The sequence below is a fragment of the Tympanuchus pallidicinctus genome, unplaced genomic scaffold (genome assembly GCF_026119805.1).
Source record: "Tympanuchus pallidicinctus isolate F22 unplaced genomic scaffold, pur_lepc_1.0 scaffold1, whole genome shotgun sequence".
In the NCBI taxonomy this organism is placed as follows: Eukaryota; Metazoa; Chordata; class Aves; order Galliformes; family Phasianidae; genus Tympanuchus; species Tympanuchus pallidicinctus.
The window spans coordinates 19601563-19623992 of NW_026294618.1; the positions used below are offsets into that span (position 1 = coordinate 19601563).

At 36.4% G+C, this 22430-nt stretch overlaps 2 protein-coding genes across 21 annotated transcripts in view; both read left to right on the forward strand.

Moving 5' to 3' along the window:
- Positions 1-22430, forward strand: part of FBXO25 (F-box protein 25) — a 653677-nt gene that overhangs the window by 427200 nt on the left and 204047 nt on the right. The window lies entirely within an intron of this gene.
- DLGAP2 (DLG associated protein 2) overlaps positions 1-22430 on the forward strand; it is a 451834-nt gene that overhangs the window by 217944 nt on the left and 211460 nt on the right. For all 20 annotated transcript variants that reach the window (XM_052697261.1, XM_052697288.1, XM_052697313.1 and 17 more), the window contains one exon: positions 2661-2693. In XM_052697261.1, coding sequence (XP_052553221.1) covers positions 2661-2693 — 33 coding nt within the window. The remainder of the gene's footprint in view (positions 1-2660; positions 2694-22430) is intronic.

The window sequence follows — 22430 nt, forward strand, 5'->3', positions numbered from 1 at the left end:
GGAAATGTATTACATGCAATCTTTCAACAATTACCACAGGATGTGTGGATCTAAATAGACTTAATTATTTCCCACATCATAATGAAAGGGAAGAGGCACCTGGCCTGCCCATAAACTCAGGACCTTAAGCAAATACCTGGAAGAAAGCCAAAATAAGTGGTTGTCCATCAGCGGTTGTGCAGAGAGCTGGCAATCTTCTGGGCGACTTCCTGGCACCAGTCTTATCTGTAAGCTTTATTTTGAGTTGGGCTATTGTGCTGCAGATTTATAACAGTGCTGTGGTATATTAAGGTCCTTGAAAGCCTGTAGAGGAGGGCACCAAAGCTAATAGAAGGGCTGGGGCAAGCTGAGGACATGGGGGCTGTCTAAGAGAAGAGCAGGACAAGAGGTGACCTCATTGCTCTCTGCAACTCCTGAGGGAGAGAAGAAGAGGGACATGGCAGGGGTCTCTGATGGCAGGATGGGAATGGCACAGGGAAGGGTCAGACTGGGCACTGGGAAACTCTTCTGTATTGTCAGACATTGGAACAGACTTCCTAGAGAGGTATTTGATGCTCCATGCCTGTCAGTATGCGAGAAGCATATGCATAATGTTGTTAATGCACTTCAACTTTTGCTTAACCCTGAACAGCTCAGACAGTTGGAATAGATGATATATGATAGTTGAAACAGATGACCTTTACAACTGAACTGTTCTGTTTGGTATTGGCACTGAGGTACGCTGATGGGGAGAAGAGGGAAGCTACTAATTTGTGCTATTGAGTGGGGACCTTTGGAAAATGGTGTTGAGGGCTGCAAGAAATGTCAGGCAATCTCTTTGGGCTGTAGCAAACCAGTGAAGCGGTCGTTAGCAGGACATAGAGGATCAGCAAAAAGCCACGAGTTCAGAAACTGAGTTTCAGCTTGTTCTTCCTTATCAATCAGGACAATAAAGTGCAGACAGACAAGCAGCTCCTCTCAGTCCAACCTCAGAAAGTCTTTGAATTAAAAGTGAAAAAAACCTTTATGCTGTTTCCTCTGCATCTGCGACTAGTGCAGTTTTCATCCAGCAGTGGAAGAAAGAGCCTTTTGCTATTTGCCACTAAACTTTTATGTTTTTTTGCCGGTGGGTTTTCCCAGGACAGCCACTGGGGTGCTGTTTGCAGTTTGTCACTGCTGCTGGATCTGTCAGAAGACCAGTCAACAGCATGTTTCACAGTGCCAGCCTGCATCAAAATTAATTCCTCTTTTCTTTCATGCAACTTTATCATGTTTTAAAAACTGTACTCTGCCTAACAACAGTAGTTGAGTTGCCTGAATAAACATTACTTTTCTCATTCCTTCACATCGTGTACACTACAACCTCTGACCGTATTAAAAAGCAACAACTATAATTTTTTAAAACATGTGAAAGATGTAAGGTCAAGTACCTTTCCAACAGCGGGCTATTTTGTTATAGACTCTTATCTGTACAGAGAAAGGACCTCTAAATAACTGGCAGTGTCACAGTGGCACTGTAAAGGTCAAATCATCTCAGTGTTTGCATTTCATATTCTATGTTTCTGTTGTTTGTTTTTCTTAAAACCACAGCTGAAGTATGGTCTTCCATTTGGCATTCAAGGACAGAAAAAAATATCAACAGGGTTAAAGGATTTGCATATAACCAGGAACGCTGACCTGTTGGGGTTTTTTATATCTTAATTTATAATAAAATATACACATACTTGTGTGTCTGCCTGTGCATATGTATATTTGCTTCAGAATGCTTTTTGCTGTTGGAGTTACCACTTTTCACCTGAGTTGTTAAGATGGAGATTCCAGTAGTTGTGACTGTAAAATATACTGCGCTGCTTTGAAGTAAGACTTTTTCCAGCTTTATCAGAATTATCTACCAGCTCGACTGCAGTCCCCGTGATTTCATTTGATTCTGTTGCTGGGGTTCAAAATAACAGCTTTGTACTGCAGCTCGATGCTAATGCCTGACAAAACTCAATCTCAAACGAAGAAGGCTTAAAGTGTTTCGTTTGTATGTGCACATATTTCTACACTATGCAATGTAATTTTTAAGACAGCTTCCAAATAGTGATGTGTAAAGAGAATGATAATTGCACATTTAGAGACTGTGTGTTTATTATAATAAAGCTGTACTTCCCTCTTTTCTATAATCGAATATTTTGTAGGATATCAGAACACTTTTACTTTTTATTTGACTTATTCATTCGCCTGGAAGGACTTGGATGTCTTTTATGAGAAAGGAATGTAATACTTTTGTCGCTTTTACTGTCTATTGCCTCCAGTGATAAAATATTAAGAGGCTTAAGCTCTTTATTTGAGTGGCTGCCGTCACTGATCTACAGCTACAAATACAAAAAAGTTACACTGAACCCAAAAGTCCTGCTACCTGCACTTGATTGGAATATGTGGAGGTGATATAATATGTGGAGTGACATAAGCAAAACTAGAAACTTTTATGACTGTTTAGAAAATGTTTTTTTGCAAAAACTCTCTTTTAAAAGTTATGTTGCAACTGTTAAAGAAATAGATGCTGAAAATGGAATTGCATTGTCCATAATCTGAGTTCCATAAGGTTTATTTTATTTGGATGTAGTTACGACTTCATAACTGTACACCACACAGATCTTAAAAGCAAGAAATCATAATTTTTCTCTTTTTCTTTTCAGAGTCACAGTGTACACTCTGTGGGGAGCCTGAAGGTGAGCATATTTTCCTCTTCATATTTTTCAAAGCAACTAGTTGTGAATGCTTGACTCAAATGACACAAGTGCGAGAGATTGGAAATGGTATCTGAATGATGAGAATGAATGAATGATGTTCTTCCCTATGTTTGATGGCAAAAATGAATCGACTTAAGCTGAGTAAAGCACGGTATGTGCTCCAGGCAGGAAATATCTTGTAGGACAAATATTCCATTAGAACAAAAAAGGAAATATTTCCTTCTTATTCATTTTTGTGTTTGTCAAACTGATTTGGGGTAAGAGACAGTGTAAAGAGTCATCTAAGGACATCGCTTTGCAGATGGAAAACGAAAGTATTGGAATTAAAAGGGAAATGAGAAAATGTTTTTATATTTGATATGATTTACAGAGAGTAGAGAGGCTAACACATGTTAGTAGGTGAAGCGAATAAATATTGTTTTTGAAATAAGGATAATTAAGCAATAACTGTTACGCAGTGCAAATATATGCCCAAGTGAGGATGTTTGGTGGTTGTTATTTTTTCCCCAAGTGATTAACCAAATGCCATGACAAGACCCACAGTTTATCTAAATAAACAATGCAGTAATAAGACTGTGATTTTTGAGGCGGGTCATTCCTTTAGAAAATCTTTCTCTCCCTTTCTCTTTCTTCTCTCTTTCTCCTTTACACACATACTGGTGCCGTTTTAAGAAAATGTCAAAAAACTTAACCTTACTTTCAGATAAACCATCTGGAGTCTTTCTAAGAAAAGCAGCCCAAAATAGTAAATGTAACTGCTGAAGCAAAGCATGTTCTTAAAAAAAAAAAAAAAAAAAAGATTATGTGTTTTCTCAAAGAGATTTGGCTTTATATATTGAAAAAATTCTGAAAAACAATTCAAACTTTTAATTTTCATATATTTAGGAGGGAGGAGTTAACGAGGTGAGGTCTGAAAGTGAAAGCCTTTGAGACCTTGCAGCTAGTGATATAACTTAGTAAATTTACCATCCATTATCTGTTGCAAAAATAAAATGTTTTAGATTTTCTTCGGACTTTGCATTACTTTTATAAACAGCCATTTCTTGTTTAGTTTGCTTTCATTGTTTTGTATTTGATAAATTCATAATACCACAGATAAATATATGGGGAGGAAAAATAAGGCAGATGTTTATTTGCCTTTTGTGAGATATACCTTTCATAATAGGGTTGTCTAACTCAGAAGTTATACATTAGATTAGTTCTCTTTTATTGCATACTATGCCTGCTGTATCATTCTCCTTTCTTTTTGTTGCTGTTCTTTCATACTACTTCTGCATTTCAAACTTTATGTATAAGGATGGTTTAAAAAGGGAATTAAAATAAAATGAAATAAAGCTGTAGTAAAAATATTTAATGTGTATGCAGCTAAAACCATATAATCAAAATATAATGATACGCATTGCTGTAGGAATGGTCCTCAGGAACATAATGCTGTTTTCAGTTGTGTGTAGAAATGAACTTTCCCAAGAACGATGTCTCTTGGTTCACCAAATTCCCCACTCAAATTCAGCATTATTGTAATGCTACTTATTAATTCTATTAATTCTCCCCTCTTCGTGGGGAGCCCTTTGCAAAGATTTGGCAGTTACTTCTGTAGTTCAGGAAGCAAGTTTGTTTATCTGCACACATTGCTGCGGGACAATTTAGATGCAGATGTTTTACAGAATAAAAAAGATCTGCTGTGGGAAGGAGATGTTTATTATTGATAATTTACATTTCACATCACGGTCATTCAGAGGTATTGCCTGGGAAACTTGTAGATCTGTAAATACACGCATGTGCTGTGTCTGCCTATGCAACCGATCTAAGGAGGAAGAGTTGGTCAACACTGAGGTCTCTGTTTAAGTGGTTGTCTTTTGTAAGAACTGCAAAGGCTTACATATTCTGCTTCAGAAAACATAGGTTTGATCTATGCTTTTTGACAAAGTTGTCCGACACCACACCTGTCAGTGTGAGTTGTTTGAAAACCAAGGAGCCTGTCTTGTGCTGGGAGGGAATGAAATTTGAAGAAGACAGAGGTAGTGTTCTTGATAAATCCCATGAGTGCATCTACTTTGGGTTGCTCCATCTTCCTGAAGCTCATAGCAAGGATGTGTTTTCAGGCAGATGACAACTGTTTCCTTTGTGGAAGTAATCTACATCAGATAGGTTGCACTGTCGTGGTAAATACTGCATTTTGCTCCTGCTCAACTTTGAAGTGAGAATGGCATGTTGTAGACACGTGTGTGACTTGAGTCTTTGTGACAGCCAGCATACCCTGACAAAGGAGTGGTGTAGTCCTGAGATGTTTCAACACAGTGGCTTCCATGAAGCAGATATTGTTTCTCTTCTAACTTACAGCAGCTATTCACAGAAGTTCATAAAAGTATTGTATTAATAAGCATGATTTGCTATATTACCAAAACAGCAAGGAAGTTTATTTTGTGGCTGTTAAGATTTCAGTAGATTACTCTTATCTTCTCAGACTATGAAAGTGACAGCTGCTCTTCCAGACCTATTTTATATCCTATGAAACTCCACTAGTGACTTACGGGTTCTATTCATGATTTGGATTGGTTGTTTTTTGTTGTTGATGTTGTTTTGTTTTTTATTTTTTCCCTCAGTATTTTCTGACTATTCTGTTTCTTTCCTTCTGGAAGATAAATAGGGAGTCCCGTACAATACCAACACTTTTCAGCTTCTTAATAAAAAGTCATGTCTGTGGATTCTTTGTAAAACAAGCTTTATCTGAATACTTAGGTCTGGAAAATGTGCTAAAGAGGCCTACCACTGCACAAAGCTGGTTCTTAGTTAACTGTGAGATTTAATACAAGTTCTGGTTCTGTCCAACATTTGTCTCAGAAAAAAATACTGATGATTCAACTTGTCTTAGGAAATCCTTTAGCCGCTAGAAGCTAGAAGCTATAGTTTACTGGATTCAGGTAAAATATCGTGGTGTGATCTGCTTCTACTTAGACATTGCTGTCCTATAGGTTAGATATTAGGAGGAAGTTTTTCACACAGAGGGTGTTGAAGCACTGTAACAGGTTGCCCAAAGAGGCTGTGGATGCCCCATCTCTGGAGGCATTCAAGGCCAGGCTGGATGTGGCTCTGGGCAGCCTGGTTTGGTGGTTGGCGACCCTGCACATAGCAGGGGGTTGGAACTAGATGAGCATTGTGGTCCTTTTCAACCCAGGCCACTATGATTCTATGATTCTAAGACAGAGAGAAAATGGAAACATGGTTTTCTCCAAGTAGCTACTGCTGGCAGTCATGGGGGACAGAACATTGAGACCACTGGCATTTGATCTGACCCTCTGTTGATGTTCTTACGGGCTTGTGTTCTCAGTTTGAGGTTAAATAATAATGGCTCTGTGTGGATTTTTTTTTCTTTATATCCCTTGAAGAAAGAAAGCCTGTGTTAACTTTGCTGTAAGTATTAAGTCTTCTCTACTGTGCGTGTGATGCTGATAACAGTTTCCATTTTATTTAGAAATATTCTGTGATGTAAATGAACATTCCATGTAGAAGTCCTGATGCATTATGAGAGTAATAGAATTAGGCAAAGACTGGGGAGTAGACAGTAGGCAGTTCAGCCTATTGTTCACCCTGTTATCTGGTACCTCTTGATCTTGCAGTGTATGTACAGACTGTAATATGCACTTCTCATTCTACTGCAGATATGATGTGGCAAATGTCCTTTCAATTCCACAGCATTTAGCACTTAGTCTGGCTCTCCAGAAAGATACTGCTGTTCAGAAAGGCTATGAGAAACAGTACATCTGTACTTTACTGTGATCTGTGCTAACATTAGCATAGAAAGAAGATTCGACTTTCGTTATGAGCGGTTCAGTCAAGACCTCTAATTAAGATGACAGTTAAATAAAAACAAAATATGAATATTTACAAGGAATGAGATGGAGGGTACAATGCAGTACATTAAAACACCACCAGTCCATATTAGAAGTACCCCAGTATGAATAAAGATTCATACAAGTTGAATCTTTACTGCCCCCACCACTGGGAAGAAAATAGAGAGTAGGTGTTTGTACATAGCAAACTTGATGAAAATATGTGAGGAGTGGTTCTGTGTGAATGAATGTCAAGATGGTTTGCTGTGTGTTGTTCAGAGAAGATATCAAAGAAAACAAAATACACCTGCTGCACATTCTTGATAAATGATACTTCCCATTTTTCCATGAGATCGGGAAAACTGTAAGTTCTAGTTCTTTAATATGTCCTGAGCAAGTAAATATTCAAAAGCAGAACAAGTGTAGCTCAGAAGGGCAAATGCAGTTGTGGAATATACTTCCATGATGCGACTTCTGCGATTGACTAATATTAGTGCTGTATGTTTCAGTGAACAGTAAGAATATTCCTATAGATCTGGAACAGGGGCAAGTCTAATTATTTTCCGTAATTGTTTCTATACAAACAAAATAACTACCGCTCTTTTAATAGATAAAGGAGATGATACCCCTATGTATAAGCTACTGCTTCATAAATTCATTCTTGGTTTTGATTAATTTGTAACCCAATGCCCCAATAGGCCTGGTCTGTTTCGGGAATCCTCATATCCCTTCTATTTAGGCCTAGTTTACATTTTCAAACTAAGATGCCGGCATTATTTTGTCTATCTCTGAGAAGAAATGTGCTTGTGCAAAATTTGTACCAAAGGTACAAGAATGCCAGAGAGTATGTGACTCATTTACTCATACACAATTTTATGTCAATTAAAAATGGAACGCTTTTAAATGTTAAGGATGCAATTAAGTAATTTTTTTTGAAGTAAAAGAATTGTTGAATGTTTCATAATCACAAATGGCACTTTTGAATTGTGTGAATTCACTCAGAAAATGCATGAAATATTCAGTAGAATTTTGGAAATACAAGTACTTTAACTTTTGAGTGTAAATAATTGACAGGAACAACAAAAACCTTTTTCGAGAGGAAAATATGACTTTTTAGGATATGTGCATGTAAATGTCAGTATTAGAGTGGTGCATTTGCTGCAGGTACTGCCAGCTTTAGTGCCATCTTGGTAATTCTTGGTAATTCTCTTGGTAATTCTCATATGTTGGAGTTGGAAAACAAATGTTTGTTTGTTTGTTTGTTTTTTAATAAAAATAAAGAATTCTGGACATTAGTAGTTCGGAAAAGTATATCTTAAAATTTGTGCTATCTTTTAATATTGACAGTGCCACGTCTGTGTACTTCTGGCTCCAGTAGAAACATTTCCCTTGATATCTAATGGAAAACTATTACAGGCATGTTAATAACCCCAGAGAATGTTGCTAATCTTCATTTCACTAATCTCAGCGTTCAGTAATCGGCACTGAAAACTGGCAGTTTTATGACTGTTACCAATGACTTTCAAGAGTCCTTAACTGTTTTATGCTTACTATGTATTTACTACACCAACAATTATCAGTAAGAAAACCTGAATTTTTCTATGGAAAGAAAGTGCATTTCACAGCACATAATCCTGATATTTTCAAGAAGACAATAATACATAATAAAATCTACTTTGTCTGATTTTAATATTGCTTATTTTCTTTTGAGTTATTAAAAAAAAATCACATTATTTTATCAAATTAGAAAGATTTCTTCTGTATATCTTCCACTAAAGTAGTTATATAGATTACTGGTCCTTCTATCGCCCTAATGACAACTCATAATTATTACTTGAGGTGATTGACATATTTCCACCTTTATTCTGTCCATCATGAAATATTTTATGGAAATACAGACCCAAGGACTTAAAGTGAATTTTGCTTTGATCTGTTTGCATGCCAGCTCCTTGGTCTGCAGGAGCAGTCACATTGATACGCTGGTGTGAGCTTCTTTGCTAACATTTTAATAACAGGTTCTGGTAACATCTCTGATGATGCAAAGTTTCCTCCTTATCAGAGCATGGCTAATATGTCTGTCTTCTCTTTTTGCTTTTTGGCATTACTCTTAAAGCAAAGTGCTTTGATTTTTCAGCTTCACGGAAACCTTTTCAAATTGCACAGAAATAAATTGCTACCATTCTCCACTGTACAGTGCAAAGATATATATTTTTTTACATTTAGAAGATAGGGAAATATGCAATTTATGCTATATATTTTTTTCAATAAAATAATCTGCAAAATTTGGGGAATGCATGAGTCTAAACATTTTCAAATCTCTCAATAGGCTAATGTGTCAGATTTTATTGATTAATTTCCTTAGGATAACAAGGCGTAGTATATTCACAGTATGTATTATCCTGGTGTGTCACGACTGCTAGGAAGTAGGTACAGTATGGTTTTATTCAAACACTACTGAGAAACACAATGCTATTGTATTTTCATATCTGTACTTGAGCAGACAGCAGAAGTTGTTTATAGTACGTCTGCCTAAGAGTTAGTTGCAAAGAAAGCACACAGTGATTGATTACATTTGAAGTATTTGAAAATTTCAATGTGAACACTTCTAAACTGTATAGTTTGCATTCATATAGTTTGCAAGCTTGTAAGGTTAGATATGGCATTAGTAATACAAATACTTGTCAACAACAAGGAATAAATTTGCACATCTTATGTGCTCGTTTTGAAGTCAAGAATAAGATATTTAAAGAAATAGAGCCTACATAAGCCAGGTGTGAGATAGTCTTTCTTTTTATCTGTTTGCTTTATGGAACATCTTGTAGTAATTGAAGAGCACAGTTTTAAAAGAAAAAAGGCTCTTAAAAATATATATATATGTATATGTATTTTTTTTTCTTTAAAAAATCTTTTCCAGGCCTTTATTTATCATTTATATTTAGTATAAATTAAACTAATTTCTCAGTTTCTCCTTCTCATATGTATGTGAAACAGCTGCACTCAAAACACCGTTGTTGTCCCTGTTTCTTTCACCTACTGTTTCAATCTCCTGGGTTGTGCAAACTAAAAAAAACTGATTTAATTTGGACAAATGCGATGTAATCCCAAATGCAGACAGTTTTATTTCTACGTTCATTTTACATTGTTGTGATTAAAATCCTCAACAAAAACAAACACAAGAATCATCTCATCTTTCCTGCTTCAGTGTGAATGAGTAAATGGAAAGTTCATTTGATGTATGTGTGGGAAGAGCTGGTCTCGAAGCTCATAGTCACAGCACACCTTAGCTTGTGTGCAGCTTTAGTAACGTGATTATTCGCTCTGACAACAACTGCACATTATTCAATTCTATAGAGGACAGGATTTAGGCATTTGCTGGAGTAGGAGCCAATATAAGCAAGGCTAGTGCAGCCTTAAAGATGCTGATGTTTTAAATTAACTTTGGAACTGAATTCTATATGCTTAAGAATGCACATTTCTTTCATTGCTCTTATTTTGCTAGCTGTTCAATCTGTTTTTATATTGAATGTCATGTCTTGTTTTGACTGGTCATTGGTATTTGTCAGATATGCTCGCTATATGTTAATTTCTGCAGTAGCATGTTTTGGAGTGGTGATGTATCACAAATAAGAATGTTTATCTCAAATAGTGTGAGCAATCTGTGCTTGAAGATGGTCTTCTTTCCCTTTACTTCCAATTTTGATACTCTGCAATGCTTGGAGTTTGTGCATTTAACTGTAATATATTTGTCCATATATATAACCAACCTCTTTACGTTGAGCAACAGTGGTTCTTGAATATTGCCTACAGCTTCTAGCTTCCTTTATATGTTAGAAAGATATTTTTGTGCCTGTGTAGGAAAAGAAGTATGATGGAGTTTTACCACAGCATACAGATTATTATTATTTTTTTTTATTTTAATATTAATTTCTTATTTGTGTCACCAAAGATTTGACTGAGTAAAGTTGAAAGAACAGATCTCATAGGTAAACTTGAGATTCTACACTGTAAACCTGGAGAGGATAGATTGCAAGAGCTGAAGTTCCCTGGCTTTGTGACTTAGTCCCAAACTCAGAGGGTACTCAGATGGGTTATTTTCAGACAGCTGTTTGGTAAGGAAAGCTAGCCCTGCCTTAGCAGCTCAGTATGTAGGAGCTTGTGCTACAGTGGAACTGTCAATATGTTTGCTGCCTTCTAATAGAAGGTGAAGCTAATTCAAGCAGTTGAACAGCACAGAGGTACAAAAAGTGCTGTATAGAATCTTGGGATCTTCTGTATGCAAAAGAAGTTATGGTTAGAAGTAAAAACATAAAATAACCAGTTGCCATAGAGTTTGAAGAGTATGACAGTAACCGAAAATAAAGAAATATCTTCTTCCTACCACCAGGCACCATGACCTTCAAGACAGTATTTCCAATCCGTCTTCTGAACCCCTACTCAAATAAATTACTTGGTTTTTATTGCACCCGTGTATGCATTTCTTTCTGACAGAGCAGATCATGAATGATTTTTCACTTTGATTCTGGGTCATCAATCTGCAAAGTTAAGAAACCGTGCTAGAAGGAATTCTTTCCCTAAGCCAAAAACTGCATTAATTTAAATGAGACTTCCATGCAGAAGGAATGCTGACTTGTAGAGTGTGTTTGCATAAATCTTAGATAACTTCTGGCAATGTTCACCTCAATGATGTATGAAAATCCTGAGCTCTTATCCTGTGCAGAGCTACTACTGATATTAGTGGAAGTATTATGTAGAAAAAGAGCAAGAGCTTTCACAGCAAAGAGCTTCAAGCAGACTGATTTCTGTACTTTTCTGATTATTTTCCATCAGTTTTCATCATATGTTTCAGTCACTGGAATGGTCACACACCCTATAAAATATTAAAGCCAACATTTGTCTGTAAAATATGTAACAAAAAATAGCTTTGGAAATCTTTTTTTGTATCCGCTGATGGAGTCTTCATGAACACAATGAATCATGTGGTGACAGCAGCTGTGTTAATGACAATTAGCTTGTGCAGTTGAATGGTAGGCAATCTCTTCAGTATTTGTCTCCAAGGCTGGATGTGGCTCTGGGCAGCCTCGTCTAGCGGTTGGTGACCCTGCACATAGCAGGGGGGTTGAAATTAGATGATCATTGTGGTCCTTATCAACCCAGGCCATTCTATGATTCTATGATTATTCTAAAAAAATATTTCTGTAAAATCTAGATAAGTCATTGTTCCAGTTTCTTAAAAACTTGATTTCTAGTTGCATCAGGAGCCATCTCTGCAAGGAGTTCCTACCTTCGTACTGGTTTTTCAGCTTTAACTCTACACAACAAACTGAAACTTACATGGATTCTTTCCTCCAGTGGTAAAACTTAAGAATCATTTTTTTCACTTCTTAGAATGGACTCATTTTTTAATTAGAAACTTCAAGTGTTGAACTCAGTTTCACTAATGTCCATTATCAGCTTCTTTTATGAGATAGACGAATTATTAAAACTTGGAAATCATTTCTCTTTCAGAATATGTAGAGATAGGAAGCTCTTGAGGTGTTTTTTTTCAAGTGCTATATTTTTGTTATACCATTGCATTTTTTTCCTGTCAAGTATAGCATGCCATTTTCCTTTCCAAGAACAGAACATCTCTGATTGCAATTCAGATTTCATTCTGAAAAGAGACTTCTTAAAGTGCTTCTCAACTAACATAAGAGTTAGTGTTGAGGTAGTTCCATCTCTGCAGTTTTTGACATGCTTTAACAAAGGAATCCGAAAACCGCAATAGAACAGTGTTCTTGAAGTAGATTATTGCAAATCATGGATTTCATGAGCTGAAATAAGGCTCAAAATTGTTGTCTTCAGATCTGCTGTGTGGTCATGAACTGCAATGTAGAGATTTTACATTTACCTCTTCCTCAGTAATCTTCATCTCATCACGTTGATGTAGAAGAAAGTGAATTTCCCCGAACACAGAGAACATGCGAGGGTTTTCTTTTTCCTTTTGATTTCCTTTGTCTTTATTGCATACAATTGCTTTAAAAACAGTTTTGTGCTAGAGATGCAGATTTTCACTTTCCTGGCTTATTGAAGCAGCTAATTAAGTAATTGTTTAAGAACTTCAGTATATGACTTGGTATCACAGAAAAAGCACAGAGAAGCTGGGGGACATTCCTGAAGCTAAGCCAAAATATTCTGCTTTTTTGGCCTATGCTAACATGCTGGACAGTTCAAGATCAAAGAAAGCTCATGCAGTTCAAATTCTGCCCTTTTCTTCTGTTTAGCTAAATCTTATTCTTGCTACCATAAGGTTTATGTGTCTGTTATGTTTTGTAGCTAGCCAGCTGCTGAGAGTTTAAACCCAGCCTGGGAGAGGATTTCTTGGAATTATTTATTTCGTGTTGTAAAAACGCTCATAGGAAAGAACATGTTATGACTATTTCTTCCATTAGAATTTCTTTAAGGGCACCTATTTGTAACTTCAGAATCTGCTTCTGCTCAGTACTCTGGTCTAAAAGAAGCTCTGCTTTAACGATGGGACTTGCTTATACTTGGTATTTCTGAGCATCTCCCTATTGATCTAAAACCTGAAAAAATATAACAAAAGAAATTATTTCTTTATACACTAACAAACTAAAACTGGAGGACTGCTTAGCTTCAACAGTCTTTCCTGTAACAGCTACAGACCAGGAGACACTGCCCAGGGTAAACTCAGTTTCCAAAACTGCATTGCTAAATAAGCAACAGCAAAACTGATTGATGGAGGACTTCAGGTAATGAAAGGGTAGAATTCAGTTTAACAAAGGAGATGCCATTGCTGTGGAATAGAAGTGAGGTTTCAGATGATAAGACTTACAGCAGAGCAGAATCATGGAAACATAAGAACCTCTGAAGTGTCCCCAAAGAATACACAAGAGCAGGAAGGAATTGAAAAAAGGAGAAAGTCTACCTGTGTTTTATTTAATATGACACTATGTAAGATGTTTTCCTTGCACTAGATTGTGACTTATGTCACCATAAGCTAAAATTGATTTATATGCAGTCTGTGAATCTTTGTAGCCCTTATATACCTGCTAGCATTCAATGCCTTTAACCTGAAAATGTGAACAGTAAACTCAGATTTCCCATAATCTAAGGAGAAAAGAGCATGATCTCCAGAAATAATACAGCTGAGATTCAACTCATTTTGTGAGGTAGTGATTAAATAAAACACAGACCTTGGACAGAGATTAAACACACCCATTTCTCTTACTGCAGAAACCAGATACAGGAGCAGTACCTAGCAGAAAAAACAGCTATCAATATGGTGAAAGAGGTAACAGAAGAGGAGCCAAGGCTGATTCCATCATTGGAATTTTTGCTCTATTCTGTTGATTCTTTTTTTCCAGCCCTCCAACGGATGGCACATTAAACACCCATGGTGAACTTGCCCCATGTTAGCATTTTAATATGGCCATAGAAAATGACACGCAATCTGCTCAGCTACATAAACGCCTTTCTGCCACAATTACTTCACAGTAGCAAGCTTGGAATTTGATGTAGGGTGAATGACAAGGCATCCCAAACTAACATGATGGATGTGCTTGAAATGGGAACTTTGCACTGTGTTTATTCTACCAGACAAGAGAGGCTGAAAGCTTTGTGTCTGCATCTGTGCTGTATTTCCAGTATTATCCTTCAGAAAGATCAGGTTTTGAAGACATATTATGACTTTCCAAGATCTTGGTTTCTTTGTAGTAGGCTTTAACTAGATGTCGACAAATTAATCATTCTGACTCCCGGGGGAAGGAAGAAGGCAATTTGTTACTGCCTCCAAGAATGATGGAGATTACAGGCAGAATTGGAGGCCAGTATGAAGTGGGACACTAACAAAAGCCAAAACAAAATACTGTATAATTAGCTGCTGTCCCAGCTGGCAGATCACAAAGTCTTGTGATCAAAGTATGCTTACTGTTTGGGTAGTAGTAACCAGCATTTTGTAGAAAACATAAACTGTGTAACAAAAAGAGATTATCCGTTAACACATGAAGAGTTGTATCTTCCACTTAGTATTCAAAAAGTACAAATTCTAGAGATAGGTATTCATTACTTACAATTTAAAAAGGGATAATAAATTTTTATTTTGTGTTTTCAGACACTTATACAATATTAAGTATAATGTAATACTGTAGCTAAAGAAAATAAAAGATTACAGTCAGTCCTACAAGATAATCACAATTTCTGTTTTGTCAGTCCAAAAAATAAATCTTTTTCTAGAGAATCAAGTGGTTCCAACAGAGAACTAAAAAAAAATCACATAGAAATCAGCACTTGAAAGACTTTTAAAACTTAAAAGCTATGTTAGTAAACAGTGCAATTAAACCTTGCAAGTTATTACTGAAAAATACTTAGCAATCCCCCAAAAAGGATATTCTGTGTTTTTATAGCCCGATTTATGAACAAGAGATCTCTCAGAAAATGTTTGGGTTTCTTGTTTGTTTCATTGGTTGGTTTTTGTTGTTTCCATTTTTGTGGGTTTTTTTTTTTTTACAAATTTAGTAAAAAGTCAATGTCCCATTTAAAGCTCTTATTAATTGACAGTGGAAGCATCACACAAGGCCGTGCCAGTCTGTAGGCTAAAAGTGTGACAGTACAAGACTGAGGTTGAACACATGTAGCTAGTTTAAAATACCTTACCAATATGCTCTGGTCAGAATGCTTGGTCTGGTTTTGTAATGGTTGGTTGGTTACTAAACTATAAATTTCAAATAATATCTGAAATGTTTTGGTTGAGTTCACAGAGATGTGCTTAATAAACTGCATGATCTAAAAATTGATCAAATGTACAGAGAAGTGAAAGTGACACTATTTAGTAGAAGCAACACTTCAACATAATTTGAAGAAATGAATGATAATTGTTTTCACACTAAAATGTGAGACGCAGCAGGGCAATTCCAAGAAGTGCCAGGATCTTCCTTTATTACTGGCTTAGAAACAGATAAACGCGTTGTAATATTTACAGCTTTGATGTTCTCTTCAACTCACCATCTCCTCTTGGAACATTTTTCACTCTGTGGTAAACATCTCTCCTGTTTCACTGTGAATTTAGAGCCCTAAATTGCCGCACCATTCTTCTCTCTGTTTCTTTGCAGCATAATGTATCATGGTCTAGCTACTGTTCATATATGCACAATAGATGATTCTGTTTCTTGTTTGAGCAGGCAATACGTTCATTAATAAATGCTGCATAATTTACTAGGGAAGTAATATGCAGAGATAAGTTAAGCTTCCTAGCAGTACTGAGCTTTTGCCAAGCTTCTTCAATGTTAGCAGTGAAATAAAATTGATAACAGCATCTCTCCCCACTCACGGGATATATAATAATCCTATACTACTATAAATAATCCTAATTTAAAATTGGTGAACCAACGTTTTAGGTTGGACTTCATTTTGAAAGAAAAGGTCAGCCTTGTGGAAAATAAAACTTTTCATGGAAATGTAAGAATGCAGGTGACCATGTGCTTACCAATGTTTGATGAAATAAGCATCCTCAGTAGTTGACTGACATGCTTACTCTCAGAAGTGAGAGACCCTGCAGGCCCTACTCTGCTTAGTTCAGAAAAGGAACTTTGAAGCTGAAATCCCATCTTCCAGATTAGTGCCCTGCTCTGGATTATTGCCTCGTGTAGAACAGGTCTCTTCTGTGACTGCCCTAACCATTGGAGTATATAATCATTCTTGCTTTGAGACAGATGATGGCTCTTCATCTGCAGCCATTCAAGAAAAATAGGTGAACATGTTAACTAAAAATGCTTAAAAAAAAAAAAAAAAAGAAAAGAAAAACAAAACAAAACCAAAAAAACACAACTCAGTCAACATCTTGTGATTCCATTTGTAAGAAATAAAAATGAAACAAAGGAATTGCATGGAGACAAGTACTCTGTTTCAGTGAATAATGATTTGAAACTATTATTTACATTTTTTCCAATTAAAAAAATGTTAATGTAGATAATCAGATCTAAAGAGTGACATCTTGGTATATATCCCAATACATTTAGGAGACATTTGGAGAAAGATTATATTTTGGAGATACCATGGAATGGATTACTAAGGATAGTGCCTCAGTACTTATAAAGGCATTTTTACTGTATAATATTTAGAATATGTAAAGGAAAATCTTACGATATGAAGTATTGGTAGGTTTCTTAAGTTTATAATACTGAATTCTGCCTGCATGTTTTGGCTTCTCCTCATTGACAGACAGCTTCATCTTGTGTGTGATGTCGAAGCCACTGTGCATACTGAGGGCTTGAATTTGCAGCCCTGCACAAGGGAATGGCTCCTGAATGCTCACCACAATAGCCTTGTCCTGTCCTGCCTTTCTCAGTTCCAGGAGGTAATTTCAGACTGAGGCTAGAACAAGCGGCATCCTACAGTGACTGACTAATCAAAGTCTCACCACTTAACATGTCGTTCTGTGATTTCAGTGTGTGTGAGAAAATGAAAAAGAAAATAGCAGTCTGTTCTTCAGCATGTTTTGTTTACTCTTAAGTCACTTTGTGCCTCTTGCCATTTTATTGCACTGAATGGGGAAACAGCCTTGATCCTCAGAACACACCTGGATGTTTATTTACATCAAGTAACAAAGGCAAGCTCAAGGGCTGCTGTCTGAGTACAGATCAAAGCTTCAGAGATATGGTGCTTTTCAGTTTTGTTTTCTATCAGTTTAAAAAAAAATAATGCAAATAAGTCAATTTCATAATTAAACATATAGAAGGAATTAAACATAGTCTTGAACCAGAACAACTCCATTTCTTCGGTAAGCTTGATACAGAAATCGAGTTCTGTATTTTTTTCTCCTTTTCCAAGCTGATGTACAAAAGAAGGCTGATAAACCTGGAGCATACAGATGCTTTCTTCTCTTCCCTGGGTGCTTTCTGTTTAACTTATTTCTACCAAATGATCATTGCAAAAATTTAAATCAGTGAAAGAATGTAAACTCTTACTGATTTGATTACTTTTTTTTTTTTTTTTTCTTTTTTTTTTACTCAGCTGTATACTTATGGGCAAAGATAGCTGGATAGACGTACAGGGAGGAAACTTAGCACAGAAGAAGTATTAAATTAAGGCCAATATATAGTTCCTATCTCTTGTGCAGAAAATGGTTAAATGCTCTGAAAAGTAATTCATATCATTCTCTCCTCCTGCTGCTTCCTCTCCCTAAATGTCCATGAACTGCAGTCATAACAACACCACCAGTGTCATATGCTTGTAAGTGTGACGCTTGACAGAATTGCCCTCGAGGTTCAATTACTTGGGTGTGTGATGATGAATGAAAACTGCTGCGGTTCTCAGAAGATCTGCAACAGCCTGGAAATTGTTTGATCAACTGTGGCGTCCCTATTCAAGCTCTGGTGGGACTGGAGCGTTTCAGTAGTTACAGAATATAGGCATGTCGGAGTTTTCGCTGTTCCCAAAGCACGACACTGCTGTGTAGGAGGCAAACAAAGAAAAAAAAAGCTCACTTGAAGAATTGCAGATGATGAGGTCTGTGTCTAGAATGCATAGACATAAGATAAATATTTCAGTAGCTGAGGATGAGCAGACTACCTATTGACACCTCTGCTAGAAGAAGGTGAAGTTATCTATTCTTGGAGAAAATCCAGAAGTAAAACTAACAAAAGAAAAGAAAAAAAAAAAAGAAAAGAAAAATATTGCTGATGCAGCATTATGCAGCAGCAGAGCTTGGGAGCTACTGAAAAGATTATTATAATCAGACACTCGTGCATTCTGGTTATGGACCTACTGGCCACCGAGAACTGAAAGCAATCCCCAGCAGAGTCTCGGGAGATGTTTCCCAGCACATGGTTGTATGGCCTTGGTCCAAAAACAGTATATGCAATTTTAGATTTAAAACTCAACTAGGAAGTTGCTGGTTAGTGTCATATAGGAAAGATCAGTACATTATTTAGATGTCTACCCAGTAATGCAGTTGAGCACGTGCTTTTTCTCCAGCAGTCAAGTTTAAACATTTCATTATACTTCAGTAATAAGCAATTTAAGCCTATGCTGACAATTTTTTGTTGTTGTTGTTGAATTAGGGATATTTGTTTGACAGGTGTGATAAAAGAAAGGTTATTCCTTTTGCAGATCGATAGGACTGCTTCTCCTGCCATTGGAGTCCCATTGAAAAGTCAGCATTGGCTAGGACTTAATAGTCAAGAATTTAAGACTGATGACTGCATTAAAGCAAAGAGAAATGGGATGAAAAATTGGGTTTCCGAGCTACAAAGGCGCGTGTGTGCATCTCATCTGTGCTGTTTTTGCACTGTCAAGTTAATTTTAAAAAATAGAGCCAAAGTAAAAAAAAAAAAAAAAAAGACCTTGAAAAAAAAAATCTGAATCAGAGCCTGCTTTCCATGAGAACATTGCAGCTGTTATTCACTGACAGTCAAGATGCTTCTATGTTATCAAAGTGCATTTTCTGTAGATATCCTATGGTACCTCGAGCAGTTAACTCAGACATTGTAAACGGAGACAATTAAGTTTAATTTGCAGTTGAACCAAGTCTTTCAGTTGTCTTTGTTATTACAAAAAACAGTCAAAACCTGCTTTTCACACGAAAGCAGTACAGCCAAAACATGTATATTCACTTTCATCATTATAACCAATGTTCCATATAATTTATTATTTAGCATAAGACTTTCTTAGTGAGAAGCATGAACAGGTAATGACTTGCCAAATCCTTCCATTTAACTTTAAATGGTAAAGCATTTTGCAGTTAATTTTATTTGATATGTCTTGAAACATGGCATTTGGAGAATATCCAAGCATTTGGTAAGTCTACTTTCCATAACAGTATGAAATTCTTTTGTGCAATTGACTGAGTCTGTGATTTTCTATGAATCGATGAAATGAACATCTAAGTGGCCATAAGGTAAATGGCCATAGATTTAATTGTTTTAGTGCAAACAGTGACATTCTAATTTTAGATACCATGTCACAGATTCAACTATTAGATTAATTGAACATTGAAGTTAAACAAATATTTATATTTTCTTCTAATATGATGGTAAAAATCTGGCAGGAAAAAGTAACTTGTTAATTGTCCTACCTCTTGCTCTTTTTCTCATTAACATACATTTTTGACAAGATTTCTATTTATTTTTTGATCAGTCCAGTATCCAAGGAAAACATCATGGAAAAACAAGTGCAAAGGGAAAAGCTGTGGATGATCTCTTCTGTAATGTTAGTTGTGGATTAAGATTTTTGTTGGTTTTGGTTAATTCTTTTTGTTTTTCACTTTCCATTTTTTTACACCTATTCATTGTGTTGTCTTTGTTCTGTCTTTAGTCACATCAGACAGCTCCTAAACAAGGGGTTGCCTCTAATGAACTAGATAAACGCTTTCTTTTTTTGTTAATTTGTATTTCAAGTCCCAACGTATAGAATTCCTGGGTAGTAGAACTGAGGAACTTCTTTCATCTTTCTCTATGGACATTTCTAAACTTGTTTCCAAAAAGTAGAGTATCTGTTTATTACTCAGCTGTTGTACAGGTCCCCAGTGAGAGAATGAAGAAATAGACCATCTAGGTTTAAAATGCCAACTATGGCCAGTGACCCCATATATGAGCATTGAAGTGGATAAACATGCAAACCATGAACACGACTGATGATGAGTCCTGGGTGGGCTATATGTATCAGCCACACACTAACAAGTAATACTACCTCTCCTCCTGCCTATACACCCATCCTCTCTCACTGCTGTGGGCTATTCATCGTTTGGCAGATACAGTTAAAGACCTTCTTTCTCCCCCAGGCACCTCACCAGGTCTTCTTTCCCTCTCCGTTGTTCCTCAGCAACTTCAGGTTTCCTCAGACTCACCTTCAAACCTCTTCTGTCAAGCCTGCCTACAGCTTGGCTCACACTTGGCCCCGCTGTGACTTGTTTACTTTGATTTAATTAAAATGCACCCATCCAGAACCCTGGGCACATTACTGACTGCCCGCCTTGAAGAGACTTTAATTTCTGCAGTATTTTCACACTGCCTGGAACAGCCTCAGCCTCCTTCTTCAATTACAACCAGGGACCAAATATTTCTCCTTTGCAACCACCTTTTGCGTCTTTGCTTGGACTTAAGTACCAAACCCTTATTTTTACCTTCTTTAGCCAGGCAGGATTTTGTTTATTTCAATCGATGAAGAAAGTACTGCAGTTAGGAAGGTGTAATCCCAGCTCAGCTTTTCAGGGACTGTTTAACTGTGGATTCTTTTTTCTTCTTGGTGATGTTAAGACTTTTATGTAGCAGGAGAGGATCACCATCCTATGAACACTAATTCCTGTGGCTGAACAAAAGCAGCGTGCTGTCCCCTATTATCCAAGTACTTTCCTGATTGACAGATTTTGTGAGGTGAAAAGCTGCATCTTCCCCTTATAAGTGAGCCAGTGGTTGATCGTGTTCACCCATTCAAAAACAACAAAAAATGCTGTGACTTTCTCATACACAGAGGTTCAGCTTTATTCTTAAGTGCCAAAAACATCAATAGCAGACTGTAAAAAATGAATAATTCAAGCAATTAGCAAGCAGAATAAAAATAATTTATTAATCTTTTGCATGTGCTTGTTTTGTAAGTAAAGGAGCTGTCTTACTCCTCTTTTCTTTCTTTCCTTGTTTCTCTGCCTGTTTCCAAATCTGTCTAGCTCCGTCCTCTTTCTCATTCTCTCTTTCCCCTCCATTCCTGCACTACTCCTTTCTGCATATTGCTCATGAATTCTGGGGTTCGTTCACTTTTGCCTTCTTTCAGACCCTTAGCCTTAATATTCGTTCTCTTCTCCCCTCTCCCACCCACACACTTAGTTCAGCAATAAAGGTCTGCTCCTCTGATCACTCATTTTGGGACATCTAGAAGGTGGGATGAATCTTCATGGATAATAAAAGCAATGACGGAAGCAGGTCTCACAGAACACTGCAGATCAGTGTCAGTTCTTGATCAGAAAGCATTCAGAAAGGTTACAGGAGTCTTGAGACAGCTGAATTCCCGATTTGGATTTTCAAATCATAAGTATTTTGGTTAAATATCTTCATCTCTCTCATTAATCTAACTGATTTAGGCTTCTATTTTGTATTTTTTTAAAATGACATCTGCAAAAGTCAACTGTAAAATTTCTTCTGTATTCATGGTTTGAATTTAATGTTTTTCTGTAAGTATACGAGGTATTGTTCTGTTAGTTAAGCATTACAGTTCTGTATTTTTCCCTCTGTTTTGATGTTAATTTCAATCCCGGAACATCAAGTCTAACGTAACATAATTCCAACTCTAAAGGTAGCTATAAATGCTACAATACCCAATGAGCAAAGAAAGATACTGTTATATAAACACAAATTTTACTAATGTTTCCTCTGTCTGTAGTATTCTTTTGGGCCTTCTAGGCAGAAATGCTAAAATGTATTTAGTTGTTTTCATTTTCATTTCTAAATTTAGAAAGACTTTAATTCATAACCAAAATATTTTGTTATCTCCAGCATGCAATGTTCAATATTTTTTCCAGTGGGAGTCATGTTTCTTCTGTTTAGTCAGTGATGACTTTATATTTTGTTTTTGGAATTTGTTGTTGCTTTTTTAGTATTATTTTTATAAAAGCTTTTATTGTATTTGAAGCCAATGTCACTGGAAAAAAAAAAAAAAAAAAAAAAAAAGTTGTTTTATTTTCTAATAGGATGAAGTGTATTATATATCTCATTCTTGGGAAAAAAAACTTACAGAAAGCATTAGTTTCCTGAGACAGATAACTGATGTGATTAGATCTACAGATTAAGATCAAAAGAAAGCATGCTTTTAGCTGTAGAGGTTGTGCTCTTACAAAAGCTCTAATTTTCGGTGCATCAATTCTAACATACTTGGATTGGTTTTTTTCTTGTTTTGTAAAGAA